The sequence below is a fragment of the Pyrgilauda ruficollis genome, unplaced genomic scaffold (assembly GCF_017590135.1).
Source record: "Pyrgilauda ruficollis isolate IOZ18807 unplaced genomic scaffold, ASM1759013v1 scaffold2, whole genome shotgun sequence".
NCBI lineage: Eukaryota > Metazoa > Chordata > Aves > Passeriformes > Passeridae > Pyrgilauda > Pyrgilauda ruficollis.
The window spans coordinates 29,886,524-29,901,710 of record NW_024519206.1 but is presented as its reverse complement, the minus strand read 5'-3'; the positions used below and the strand labels follow the sequence as shown (position 1 = coordinate 29,901,710).

Genomic DNA, 15,187 nt, shown 5'->3' with positions numbered 1-15,187 from the left:
AAAATTTCCAGTGCTTGTAACTTGTCTCACATCTGCTGCAGCATCTCCATCTAGGAGCAAATCTTCATGCCAAGTTACTCCATCTGCACCTGTAAATCAGTTCAGGTAATAGCTCTGGAACTCAAGCCAGCCAGCACAGCAGTGCTCATGTGCATGTGGCCGCTCCCTCTTGGTCCCATGACTAGGTGGTCTCTTCCAAACGCTTGGGAAGCAGCTCCTGGCCTGTGCTAAACCCAAGGCATGCCCAGATGCCACCTGTGAGAAGGATGGCTGGCTCCCACTGAAACTGTGCTCGGGACCATGCTAACTGATTATCTGCACAGCCTCCTCTATGGCAATATTTATGTTAATTAGGGGCCTTGCTAATACTGTTGTTACTATTACCATGACACTACGTTCCACCCCAGTGCAGGGCAGAGGGTGTAATGGCATTTTGTAAACAACGAAATGAGCCTCACAGTACCCATTCAGAGAAGCACATGGTTTTTACCCAATTTACAATCTAGGAGACTGTGTGATCAAAAGACTACTCAATGTGCTTCTCTTCAAGGAAATGATGGTAAAGAGCCAAGAATAAGGGATGGAATTCCTGATTCTTATTGGTCACATTTAGCTGCTGGGCCACTACCTATGATGTTAAATTATTCATCATTTCTCACAGGGAAAGCAGGCATGCACTCAAAAGAGAAGCGGGGTGCAAGAAAAAGGGTTATCAAAGTATTCACACACTCTTTCAAAAGAGTTAGTTACCTGACAAAAAATATGCTGCTGTAATGTATTTTTATGTGTAGGCAGCAATTCTCCTCTACATCCTAGGGCTGGAATCCTGTGTGGGGAAAACTCAACTGCTCAGTATATGTAAAAGACAGGCCTCATTAACTCTTGGACATCTTCTCATTTCTTGGTCATAAATCCTATTACCTTGTATTACAAACTGCCATAAAACTCACAGATAAAAGATAATTTATGCTCAGTGTACAGAAGCTAATGTTTCTGTACTCCTGAGAAGCACACAACCAGAAAATGAGAAAGTATGTATGTGAAACCTTAAGCCATTCATATTGAGCATGGCTAGCATGATAAACATGACTCTAAGGGAATTATACTCTTCAGCCAGGGTATAGTCTAATGGTAATTGATATTACCAAATTTTGAACATAAAATGTATGAACTCTTGCATAAAATATCCTGCTTATAAAGACTGATTACTCCTTATTAAAAATTCAAGCTTTTCTCCCTCCCCCACTACAGAATGAAATATGACATCTATTCAGTACACAGGTACATTTTTTCTTTTTGTTTTTTTTTTTTTCAAACTCCAATCATCAGATAAGAAAATGCTTCATAACAAGCATTACATCCTAGAATTCTTACAAAGTTTTCTTATTTCTGACTCCTATCCTAATTAGTGTTGCATGGCACACAAAAAAAAACAACCCTTGGAGTTGGCAGAATCAAAGGCAGCTCAATCTTTTATTTGCTTTTTCTCTGAAGCAATTTAAATTGCTCAGACTTTGGCACTGATTTTAACTGTATTGGTTATCTGCTCAAAGGAATATTTTGCTTTAGTGAAGACTGAGCAAATGTGCTCATTTAGGCAGTGTGTCATTAGTTTTCCTTTCCCATTCAGACAAAAGAAAATCTTTCACTGTCAATTTATAAATTCTGTAGCTACAAACTATGTTCCCATTGTGTGGGCCCTTCCTTAGGTGCGACTCATTTCATGCCTGCTTTCTTTTCTTCAATATTTTATTAGTGTTTTGACTGGAATTAATTTATCTAAATTTACGTACTTACAGTCTATATATCTACATTTCTGCCTCCCACCCAGTTTCTCCATAGAGAGCATGTAGACAGGAATTTATGGGATGCAATTATTCCCATCTTTTTCCTCTTTTCCTTACCAGAGCTCATCCTTAAAGGTCAGAAATGAACATTAGAGAGTTTACTTCCTTGAGATTTTCTTCACTTTCCATGTCAAAACATTTTTATCTATATATTTCAAAAACTTGCACTGTCTGTCTATTTCCCAAGAAATGCCTCAAAGCTGTAATTACTTGGATAATATACGTGGATTCAGCACTTGGATAATGTTATTGGCTGATAAAAAAAGGCATTGTTTACCTGGTCCACCTTGCCTGGTAGTCTGCATTGGATCCCAAATCAGGCATTGTCCTTGCTGTCTTCCTCTTCTAACCCTGAAGACTTTTAGCAAGTCCATAATGTTTCCTGCAATGCTGTGGACCCTTACAAGTGTGTTAAACATTGATGTATTTCTTCTACCACAACCTTCTTCTCCAACATTGTAACAATGTGAAATCTCTCTCTTTCAAATAATTAATAGATTTTTGGTGGCCTTCGATATCTACTCACACCATCCTCCTCTTAATTTCTGCACTGGCACCTATAAATTCAGCAGCTTGACTTGTTACTCCCCTTGTTATCCTTCCTAGGGGTCTTAAGGAATTACCAGTCTATGTGCTGTATCCAAATACTTTAGACTCTGCCTAAGTACACATGACAGAGAACTACTCTCTTGCTACAATGAACCAAAGGCTAACATTATTTGCAAACAAAACTGTAATTATGTTTTGCTCTTGTATTTTATACAAAGAATCCAATAAAGATCAGATTCTTCTTCCCAAGAGAGAAAGTTTCTCTTCTACATTTATAGAAATGTTTCTGTTCTACATTTATAGAAAAAGCAACATGCTCTCAACTTTGTCATTTGCATCAGCATTTGAATCTCAAAACCTTGCTTCATTTATTGCACAGTTTCCGGACTTGCATTTCGAACAGTCAGTGGGTCTCCCACTGTGTTAAACTCCCTCCTACCTTGATTTTAAATTACAAAGGGAAGAGAAGGAAAAGAGAGAATATCATGATTGTGGCTGTTTGGAAGAGAAAAATATCAAGCTGAACTCCATTAAAAAACCCAAAAACCTCCAAAAAACAAAACAAAACAAAAAAGCCCAACCCCCCCCCCCCAAAAGAGAGAGAATACTCCCAACTTAGGATCCTCAGTTTATAACCTACTCTCTCAGTTTATAAACTACTCACTTTTTAAAAGAAAAACAACTATCAACTATGCAGGATTAATGTTATTATCTGTTATTATCCACAACAGCTGACTGAAGGTGCCAACAGTGACAAGTTTAAACCAACAATGAAAAGCAATTTTGTGTCAAAGTTAGCACTAAGATTGTTTAAATGGCCTGCCCCTATATCTGCCCCTTATTTCTGTATGCTAGAAACAGCCTGAAGTTTCCTGTGGAACTTTGCCTATCTACAAAAAAAACATTAAAAGCTTTTTGTACAATATTATTAAAAATAGAACAAAGAAGTTTCCAGAAAACAAAACAATTAGCAACCTCCCATTTCTATTTTAAATGTACAGATCGTGTTGTGTTTTTTTTTCAAGTTGTAAAGGCTTTAATTATTCATGGAAGACTCATGAAAGCAACCTTAGGCATTCCATTTTAAAGCTGCTTATGGAAAAAATTAATGAAAATAATTACAAATCTTTCCAGTCTTAGCAAGAGTTTTGTAAGTTAAACTGGAAATTGTCCACTTTATTTCAGCTCTTCAACATGTTCTTAAAAACACCCTAAAAGAAATTTATAGTTGTCAGCAAAGTACTGCACTCACAGATCAATTACAAGCAAGATACTCCTGACTGTTAGATTTTAAAAACAGTTATCCTTTATTTCTCTTTCCCCCTCACTCTGCTGCCTCCATCTATTTAGTTGTGCAACTAATGATCAGAGTAATTCCTCATCATACTGGCAAAAGAGCTCCTGTGTCTACTACCTTTCCTGCAGACACAGTGCTTCAAATTGTTAATAGAGCACCTGCCCATGTGGCTTTAAATCTATAATCTCATAGAACTTCATTAATGCTTTTCTCAAATTACACTGAAGGACATCTGGTGCAAGATTGTGTCAAATTTACCTGTGAATGTTATTTATTTTAATGGAATAAGCTTTCCAAGAGAAACTGGGAAAGTTAGGTAAGCTTTTAGAAACCTTGCCAAGGGGAAAACATATTTAAAAAAAAAAATGAATCACTGTTAGAGAACAGTGTTTGATGTTTAGATTTGCCTTTAATTTAAATCTCAGAAGCAGATCAGCAAGATATTTTGTGTATGTTGTTTTATGGATCAATAAATGCAATAACAGATCTGAAAAACCATAGAAATAACACATCTTAAATAAATTCCCCCGTTGATGCTAGATAGATTCCCAGCATAATGAACTGCGCCATTTGGACGGCATAGGAGCTCTGCCTTACCTACATCAGGAACTCCTTCTTAACATCCTCTCACATATTTTCTTTGTTCCTTTTATTGATGACACCTGTATTGCTCCTCAACATGCAAAAGGGGTGCGTGCTAAATTTAGACTTACTGGAATATAATGTAAAAGGTTAGTTTTATTTTTTCCTGTTTATAATCAATATTCTATATTTGTCCAATTCAGTTTTCATACTTTCTGGTTTTCTTGTTTCTCCCCTTTTAAACAAATTTATCATGAACAAATGAAACATAATCTTTTCCAAAGGAGGAATTCAGAGCCCATCATTGCTGTCCACTTGCCTGCAATGTATTTTATATTTCAGCTTTGACCCTACAGAACACAGCTGATAAAGTGAGCATTTAATGGTACAAGTCCTATGGTGTCAGCGTGGGTGGAAGTTCAGTTTTATTACAAAGTAACTTTTCACAACACTTACAGGTTGAAGCAGGTAAATCAGCGAGCACTCCTGGATAACTATCACTGGAGAAGGAGTGATATTTGTTGCATGAAAAAGCGTTTCCACTGATGCCATTGTTTGGTCAAAGCGTCCTCCAAGTCCACCCAGAGCCACAATCACATCGACCTAAAAGACAGAACAAAAAGACTCACCAAGAAAAGCCTCGGGAATTATCTTTGGACTCTGAGTCTCCACAATAAAATCAGTTTGAGGAAAAAAAAAAAAAAAAAAAAAAAAAAAAAAAAAAAAAACGCAAACTACTGACTATAGAAAAACAAATGTCAAATACAGTTATTTACTTCCATTACCGATAAATACTGTTATGTGATTTTTAAGCTGAGTATTAAAGCACCATAAATCCATGGCCAACATGTGACACTTTTTAAAAGGACATAACCATTCTCCCTAAAATACAGGCCAGTCTTTGAAGGTACTAACCTGTCTGTCTTGAATATATAGAATCTAGGATATATCACTTCACATGGAAGCTCCTTGGGTAAGTGTGGTATATCTGAGCCACAGAATCCCCAGTTCTTTGCATCATTTCGTTATTATACTCACAGTTCACAGAGAAAATAAAGGAAATATGAGGTTAAACCATTATGTGTCATTCTCATTCCTGCCATACAGCATTTCAATGTACAAGCAATACCACTCAAAGGCTGGCCCTGCTCAAGATTAAAAGTAGTACTATATAGAAAGTTCTGCCCCAAGTGACTAGGACATCACCTCCCAGCTGTCAGGGACAGACAGCCACAGGAGCACTCTCCAGTCCCAGTCACACAGAAAACACCATCTGACTGCTTGCAATATGCCATGGAGTCGGACTGCTCCTGCTCAATTCTCTCACACAGGTGTTCCAGACTCTGAACACATCATTTCCTATAAGCAGAAAAGTGGTATTCAAAAGGCTTGGTTAAGAGCTTTTAGGTACTTAAATAAAAGGTCACTGAGTGCAAAGTATTATTATTATTACTTCCATAATGTAGATCAGTTATGTTCAGTAATTGTATTTTAAAATGCTAATGCTAAGTCATATCTAGGGCCCTAAGACATTGCAGCTCTGAAATCTTTAGAGCTGCTTTGACAATGGCCATCTGGTTAAGTTTCCAGCTTTACAGAGCTTAAGTCTACGGTTTCTGTGATTATATGAAATTTTACTCAACCCAAGAGCCACATAATGGTGCTCTGTGTATCTGGAATGATGTATTAATAATATCAGCTTCTATTTTTATTACCAGGTCTAGGGTTTTATGATTCTTTGAATATTGTTTTGCATGAAAATTAAGGTTTTGAAGAGATATACCGTCTTTCTCATCAACACCTGGAAAATTCTTCAGAGGCCAGAGTGGATCAATATAACGTATTACACTAGCAGCAAACCCTGAAACAAAAAAACCCTATCCCTGTACTGCTGACAGCATGTATTTTCTGTGCAGATTATAGATCACACAGACCAAATGTACAACCAAGAGAATAGGGATGGTAAGAAAACCTACCCTTAAACAGAAGACAAAATAGCAAAAGGTAAAAAGCATGTGTTTCCAGCTAAACCATAATCCCATAATATATTTTCCCTTTTATTGATTCCACTTTAGAAACAAACTGCTTTTGTTTGACTGGTGATGACTGTGAGTTAAAAGGGTGGATTGATTCTCTGAAAATAATACTACTAACATGACCCACCAAAACCCATCAGTTTCCTACCAGACAGCCAGCATTAAAATGCTCCTCTCCTTCCCTAAGAGAGGCCATGGAGAAAATCAGATTTACTATCCTGGAACCACCGTGAACTTAAGGTGGTTTTACAAAGAATCAGCATCCACATATATGTTGTTTTTCTTCCTAGCAATGGGACTGAAGCTCAAATATTAGCCTAGATTAGTCTTCAAGAAACCAAGCAACTACTGTACAGTTTCTTGGTGTATATATGCCTCACCATACACGAACTCAGTTTTTTTTGGCTTTGATGAGTGGTACCAATATAAAAGGTAGGAATGAAGGAAATACAGAGCTCCTTTGACTTGGAACTGAAATCATGCAATAACATTCTAGAGATGTCTTCTTTCCCTTGTAAACCCTTCTTTGGTATTACCACACATGTGCTTCCCATGAAGTAGAGTACCCAGCTCAAGTTATGAAGTGCACAGAACCGCACAGTTCTGTGGCAGAGACTGACAGAGAACTGCAAGTTGAAGAAAAATGTAGCAAAAAACCCACTTCTTATATTTTCAAGTAATACAGAATCCTCCTCAAAGTCCTACTCCTTAGTCCATTGGAACAGTGCAGTGGATTGGTTACCACAAAAGAAGAAAATAAAATCAATATAGCATGGAGTAGGCATGTTGAAAAGGCATTCATAAACAAGAGGTATGGGGTAAGATAGATATCTGAAAGGGGAATGTATCTATTATTTAGGGTTTGCACGGATTGTGAAAATGAAAAACAAGCATGTGGCAGGTATGCAAACAAACCCAGCTGGAGTATGAGAGGAACAGACAGAGAGAAAAGCTAAAATTCTGCACTTCTATGACAGTATAGTACCACCTTTCACTGGATAATCTTGGCAGAAGTGACAGGTATCCAGACATTGTAGGACTTTTAGAGCCTTTATTTGAAGGGCTAGGCATTCACACTTTGCTTATTGAAAAAAACCCAAAAAGGCTAAGCACAACCAAAACCTCAAAAACGTTTTAATCCTAAAGCTATCACTTCTGTCAAAAAAAAAGCAACGTAAAAAACACAACACAAAAATCACAAACTAACAAAAAAAATCAGTTCCTTCACTGCAATCACTGCTCCTTGTCACTCTGCCAAGAACTTAAGAAAATGGATGTGCCATGAAAGCATGTACACAACTCTGTGTCATTCTAGAACCTAAGACAAAGTGAATACCCAAGGATTGGTGCATTTAGATATTCCCACACTACAAAGAAAGGCCATTCATTTTTGCACTATGATTTCCTGCATACCACAGGCCACAGAATTAATCCTGTTACTGCTAATGAGCCCAGCAGGCAACATTTGACTACCACAATGTACTTCAATTGAAATGTCCATGCTTCACTTAAATGTCCCATCACCAGTCCCCTTACACAATTTGTTTTCACACTGTGTCATTCATTTCCTGAAAAAAAGGACATAAAATCATAAATAACTACAGACAACAGCTTATATCATTGCAGGCACATTCTCTTGGACTATCTATAACCTGAATTAAATGCACAGTATCTTTAAAGGCTGTCAAGATTTAACTTAGAAATTGCTGAAGATCTAAGGGTAGGATCCAGTCATCTTTAAAAGATACACCCATAAGTTAGCATGTCTTGAGAAAGTTTTAGAAGTCACTATCAAAGAGCAGGGTAGTTAAAAGGAGAAAGAAAGCACAGAGCAAGACTTTGTGCTGGCAATTCAGGGATGTATTTTTTGTTCTCCTGCAAACTGTGATTTAGAGGGTGCAGTAACCAAGGGGAGCTGAGGCTCTCACCACATCAGAATGAAGTTGCTCAGGTTCCTGCTTCCACTCTCACAGAAACTTCTGAAATGGACAACTTGCTGTAAACTCTTTGCAGGCTTGCTAAATTAAACACTGTGAAAGCTGGCCCAGCTGACATTCCTCTTTCTAGTATAAATGGATTAAATACAAAGAAGGTTTTCACTTTATGACTGAGGAACACGCATCTAAGGATACAGGAAGCTGGGAACTGCCTGGAGTGGGTGAAAAGAGAGCAATACCTAGCTTTGCAATGTCAGCATCACCATGACATGTAAGAGTGAAAGTCCAATGCTCCAGCTGACAGCAAATTATGCATGCTGTTTTCACACTGTGTGAAAACCATGCTCATTATCTCTGATAAGAAATCCTCTCCCCAGGGAGAGGACAGACAACTCAAAGGACATTGTTCCCCATGAGTTCACTTTTTGCCAGACACCTTGCAAACAAAAATGCCTAAGTCTCAGGGAGGTAACAGTCTTCAGGGCAGATGAAAGGAAACAAATGTTCTAACAACAACCAGCAGCACTGAACGAACTGTAAAGATGATCTCCCCTAAAGTAAAAAAACAAGGCAAGAGTAATCAAGACCTTGTAAAAGTTCTGGAGTCATGACTAAACCTCCTCCTCCTCTGAGATCATGGAGACCACCCATTGCTAATATCCAAGATATTAGCATGCCAATTACCAGTTAGATATCTGACTGGAACATAGTGGGTTTTTAGCACCTTCTCACTTCACTGAAATCCTTTCATCTCCACAGCCTTTCTTAATTTTCTAGAACTCATAAGATGATTCCTTTAATTTAATTTTTAAAGGAATATGACATAGACAACAAAATTATTGTAGTAATATGCATGGCATGTTGGAAGTTTACTATATGCTGAAATATATAGATATATACACATATATATAAGTATCTCATGTTGAAAAATGAACAATTAAGTAGTAGTGTGAATGTTAAATTCATTATTGCTTTATTGGTTTGTCACTTCATCAATTTTGGGCAGTTTACAAGAAAAGCATTTTCTTCTTCATAAGGCAATTTGTCAGCACAGGACGTGGTTTAAATTATTTTCTAGTCTTTGCATCAGCTTCAGTACCAAAGACTTTAAAACACACCAAGCACTTCCCTTGATAACAAATGGGTCAGAGTAGATTTTGACTCACTTGCACGTGGCTGTGCCAGAGCTCTAGTGCTGGCCAGATAAGTAATTTTTTTTGTCATCCTCAAAATTGCAATGCAAATTTCATGAACTACTAAAATCCCACAATCCAATGTTAAATATGTAGCAAGATATTGTCCACTTGAGTTGATTACACTGGCTCCCTAGCTCAGTGTTTTACATAAAAGGTATGACATTCATTTCTGTAGAAATGAGATGCTGAACCACACAGCAGCATCTGAACTTTGCTCAGGTAGAATCCTCTTTACTTTAGCCAGAATTTTCTTGTTGCTTCAGCCATGTGACTCTTCCTGGGAACAAGAGCTCTCAGTCAAAGTCTGCCATCCTGTCTGTGTACCTGAGATGATAACCTTCAATCAGCTTCATCCTCACCTCACTGACTCCATTAATCTATATATTATATTATTCCAGCTTTCTCACAAAGCATTTCTTGCTTTTTATCTTCATTTTCTTGCAGTTTCACCCAAGTGTTTTCTCTATTGGTAATGCTTTTTATTTCGAATAAGAGGTTAATTCTCTCTGGTAATGACAATAAATATGCAAACAGATGGCATTTGCCTGCTTAAAGCAAGAAACATGCATGATGGTAAGATGGAAATTAGAAAGTTAATCTCAAAATCTAGAAACAGACTTGAGTTGCTGGAAACATTTTAAGGTTGTTTTTACTATTCATTTGTGTTTACATCTCAGGTTGAATAACTATTTCATTTTCAAAAAAAATGAAGCTTTGGCTTTGCCCTCTGCAGGTAAATGGAATGTCTGAGAGCATATATAACATAAGCTAGCATCAGTTTTGTGCAACATGACTTTCATAACCATTGACTTAGTTCTTTATTACTTGAAGAAACCTAATCAACAAAATCCTTGTGAACTGCTGGATTCCAAGCAATCTGAATTTGACTTCCTGCTTTTGTGCTGAATATTTGTGTATGACCTTGGTCAAACAATGCTTGCTGTGCCTGAGGTAGAGAGGGGACACCAACAACTCCTGCTCTGCTACTGCTGGTCAACTGGAGCAAAGCTCTACAATTCTTTCAGTGTGTGAGATTAGGGTCAGTGGAATTCCTTATCGCCTAGGATTTTCTGGGTGAAGGGTTGTCTGTACTCCTGACTGTTACCACGCTGTGCTGAATAGGTAAAAGCACTACAACTCTTCAAGCAATCTGTTTACTGATGCTTTGGAGGAAAATGTGTGCTGGTTTTGATCCAGACACATTGATTTTGTGAATGAACAAGGATTCCAGGACTATCAATTATTTGTCTTCTGAAAAAAATCATAAAATCTTCTCATCTTTTAAAACAGTATGAAAAACATTCACAAGCTAACCTATCTCTTCCCATAACTGAACTACTGTAATCCCCGGTGTGCACTGTGGTATCACCACCATGGAAATGTGAAATTGAGAACTAAACTGCCATATCCCTAAGAAAGAAAGTCCTGGATTTGTATTAGGAGCAATGCAAAAGGCCCTTGAAAGATTATACTAAAATGGTATAGCAAATATCAATGATCTAACAGCCACTTAATTCCAGTGCCAAAAGCTGTGTTGGGCACATGCTGTGGTTTTAATCATTCTGAATCCTGCCTCCAGGAGTTAAAATAAGAAAATAACTACAAACTCTCATAAATGAACAATTCAAGGAAGGAAAAAATCTTCTTCAAGAAAATCTGTTTATTGTGAGCTTTGTATCCCACATTTCTCTTAACTCTGGCTCTCAGTCTTTACCATAGCAACCTTCCACCCTGTCCCTCCAATATATTTCCATGGTGTCACAAGACCAGCAGGTCAACACAAGCACAACCCACTGCTTCTCAACCAGCAGGGCCCCCACCCCCTGCGCTGACGCCTTATCTCGTGTGGATCCCACACCCCTCAACAAGAGCCAGCCTGCAGCCTGTGCTGGGGGCTAACCCAGTCCTGCAGCATCAGCAGGTGGGAAGGACACTGCACAGGGAAGAGGCTCTTGTTGTAAGGAGTCTCTCTCCAAAGCCTCTATTCTTCCCCCAGTGGCTACAGATCATGATCCAAACCAGGGAGCCCTGCCCTGGACTGTGGCTTCTGCTGCAGCCTGCTTGGCAGAGTCTTGTACAGGAAGGTCCCTGGCTACTCAGCACCTGATGGATCAGGAACTGGAAGTTCTGCCTGCTGGCCCACAAACATGATCTATATCCTATATCAGTGAGAGTGTGTGCACCTTTGCACATCTCCATGTGCCATGACAACTTCCCTTTGATTTCCCTACAGTTCTGCGGTGGGTTAATCTCGGCTGGCTGCCAGGCATTCACCCAGCCTCTCTCACTCACTCTCCTCAACAGGACAGGGGAGAAAATGAGATAAGAAAGCTCATGGGTCAGGACAAGGACAGGGAAATTGTTAATTATCAATTACCATCACAGGCAAAACAGACTTGATGAAAATTAATTTAATTTATTGCTAATTAAAAATCAAATTAGAGAGGAAAAAATTACAAAACTAAACCCACATTTCCATCTTTTTTACAGGCCCAGCTTCACTCCTTCATTCTTTACTCCTCTATCTCACCATTCCCCTGAGTAGCACAGGGAAACAGGGGACTGTGGTCATTTCATACCAGCTCCTCTCTGGTGCTCCTTCCTTTATCCTGTTCTGCTACAGTTTGGAGTTGTCTCCACAGAATCTGGCCCTTCAGGAACAAACTTCTCCGCCGTGGGTCCCCCACTTCCTGTGGCTCCTACAGGAGTCTGCTCCTGTGTGGGCTTGTTTTCACAGCCTGCAGCTTCCTTCAGGGCACATCCACCTGCTCTGGCACAGGGCCCTCCACTGCCTGCAGTATGGATATTTACTCCACCATGGCATTCCATGGGTGGATACCTGCTCCAGCATGGGCTCCTCTGCACAGGCTGCAGCTCCCTTGGGAGAGATCCACCTGCTCTGCCCAGGATTCTCCAGGGGAATCTGAGGCTGAAGCCCCTCCTTCTGTTTTCCCCTTCATACTGACACAGCCGTTTTGTCCCCCTTTTCCCCTCACCCCTCCCTGCCTGGGCTGAGGGGCTCAGCTGTGCCTCTCCTCATGGACACCCATGCACTCCACCAGCACCTGGGCACACAAACCTGACAGCTCATAACTGTGCCTGTTTCTCTAGAAGGTTGAGCTGAAGGGAAGAGTGTATTTCCTTTCCCATCACAACTTTGTGTGGTTCTGTTTCAGCTCCTGTTCAGATGCTGGTCCAGGACCCTTGGAAAGCCCACAAAGGAAGCTAAACAAAGCCATGATATTGTGAGGCAACGGGGTAGAATTTCTGTCGCCAGGGGTGTCCATATGAAACACTGCCAGCTGCCCACAGACACATTCCCATGAACAGGGAACACTGACGACAACACTATTGGGTTGAGACCTTCCCCTGTGACTTCCTAGACCAGGTGTGTCTTTAAACTAACTTTCTGCCTGGTTTTGTTTTCAATTTTGTCATATAAAGTTTAGGTGTCAAATTTTAAGAAAAGAATCATAGATTTTTAAGAAGAAACTTAAAAAGACTCAGTTTCCATTAAATATATGCACATATATATATATATTATATATATATATACACACATGCACACACTTTTTTTTTTTGTTTTATCTGAGTTAAGAGTAATAGCTCAGACACTTTCCCACTGTAACATTTAGCAGTAGTTAACATTTAGAAGTCCGTATAAAAGATGTCACAAGTAAGGCAGAGCTTTGGAGGACCTTCAGTCTCCCACAGCAGCAACACAGAGGACACAACAGCCTGAGGCATTTGTGTCTAGCTAGGGCGAGGTGTTAGCTCTGCTATTTAAAATGCTTAAACTCAGATTCACACAGGTCTGAAGCTCTCCCAATAGGTCCCAACAGAACAGTAATATTTTCAGCTGGTCTGAACATTAATCTTCATGATGAACAAGGGGATAATAACCTGTCCTATTATTCTCCAGAGACAAATAGAAGACCTGAAACTAAAGATGGAAAATTTCTCCTGTGTCTCTCAGGCCCCATTCTGTGAACGGTTCCTCTTTCGAGTGATTTCACTGAATACCTGGGCAGTACACAATGACTTTTTTTCCCTGAGGAAGTGCAGACTTGCAGAGAGAAGTCTTGAATTTATACATTTGTTTCAAAGAAGCCGGACATATTTTTATACTGAAGGAAGTACATTATGATCTGGATGTCAATTTTCCTCGTCAGCGTAGTTTCGGTATTTATAGCAGGTAAATTAAACATAGCCTGAGTAATTACAGAATGTAAATGAAGCATGATTTCTTAAACTGGAAGCGCTTGTGAAGCTGTAAACATTTTATGTTCACATTTAATTTGCAGAAAATATTGAGCTTTAATTGTTCAGTACTTAGTTGTTCAGTTGTTTAAAAGGGAAACTCGATGGGTTCTTTAGTCAAGCTGAAGAGACAATCCCCTGTCAGTGGCAAAGTAAAAGGTAGGTGATTTAATAAGGAATAGCTTGAGCATCAGCAATCAGCCAGGGCAGCTCTGCTATGAAGACCTTTCAGTCCCTACTTTTGTTGATCTTGTGCTACTGCCTTTTTTTAATGTGGGAATACTTTAGGGGCCTTTCATATGTTATCAGGCTGCCTCATTTTCTCAATATTTGTTAAGAGTTAAATTACTCTACACCCCTCTGCCCCTTCTTGAACAGCACTGGTATCAGCATAGAGGTGCAGAGTTAAATGTTAGGAAAAGCCAAAGGATTGCAGAAAACAATGAGGCCTCAGGACCACAGGCTAAAACATTTCTGTGTAGCACGCACTTTTACTTTCCAATGGTTGTTATACCTTCCTCTGCCCTCTGCCCCAATACTCCTTTCTAGATAAGTAAAAGAAAAGAAGAGGAAGAGCCACCACCACTTCAAAAGCTTTTACCAATATTACAGTTTCACTGTTTCTCTTGGCTGTTTAAAGGTCATACAATATTACAAAAAGAGGGAATATGTCATGGCAAAAACCATCTAAACAATCCAAAACCAGTAAGGAAGAATTCTTATATACATTACTTAGGTTAAATAAGTTTATTTGAATAGCCATTTATTTGAATATAGGATAAAAAAAGAAGCCAAAGGAAAAGTTAATTTGTTGACTGATTCACACTCTGCTTTAAGGACTAGATCACTGCAGCTCACGAAGTTATGAAAGTGTGCTCTCTAAAGCCAGTGTTTCTTACACTCAGGAATGTAGAAAACTGCTAGAAGTTTTTATGAAACTATCTCTACAACAGCCAAAAAACCTGTCATTCTTGACAGGCATCTCAATTTACTAAGAAGAAACCAATCTGAGTTGAAAAAAATGCTCTATTATAATCTGCAGTTAAAGTTTATCATACTAGCTCAAATTTCTTAATATGCTTAACAATAAACTTACATTCCATTAACTATAAACAGAATCTAATAAAACCAGTTGTAACTGATGCGAGATTTTGTAATAACATAGTATACATGTGTCAAGCAAAAAAACCAAAAACAAACTCAAGTTATTTATGAAAATCTGAGGCAACAAACTGAGGTCTCAGTCCTTGAATGGCAAAAAAATTCCTTGTGTCAAAAGATATGGCTGTTCAAGATCTCCCCCTACAATATCCATGATCACGCCCATGCCAGTGCAAGTATGACAGTCTTTTGAGGATAATGATATGTCCTTGTAGCCCGACCACTTTCCCAGCATGGGGGCAGTTACATCAGCAATAGCTGATCTCAGGGAAGCTGTGCTCCTGCAAAGCAGAAGGAGCTAAAAGTGGGAGGAGAATCACAT

At 38.9% G+C, this 15,187-nt stretch overlaps 1 protein-coding gene across 4 annotated transcripts in view; it reads right to left on the bottom strand.

The window, feature by feature from the left end:
* Positions 1-15,187, bottom strand: part of TPK1 (thiamin pyrophosphokinase 1) — a 302,583-nt gene that overhangs the window by 99,629 nt on the left and 187,767 nt on the right. For all 4 annotated transcript variants that reach the window (XM_041466832.1, XM_041466833.1, XM_041466830.1 and 1 more), the window contains one exon: positions 4,732-4,878. In XM_041466832.1, the coding sequence (XP_041322766.1) occupies positions 4,732-4,878 (147 nt within the window). The remainder of the gene's footprint in view (positions 1-4,731; positions 4,879-15,187) is intronic.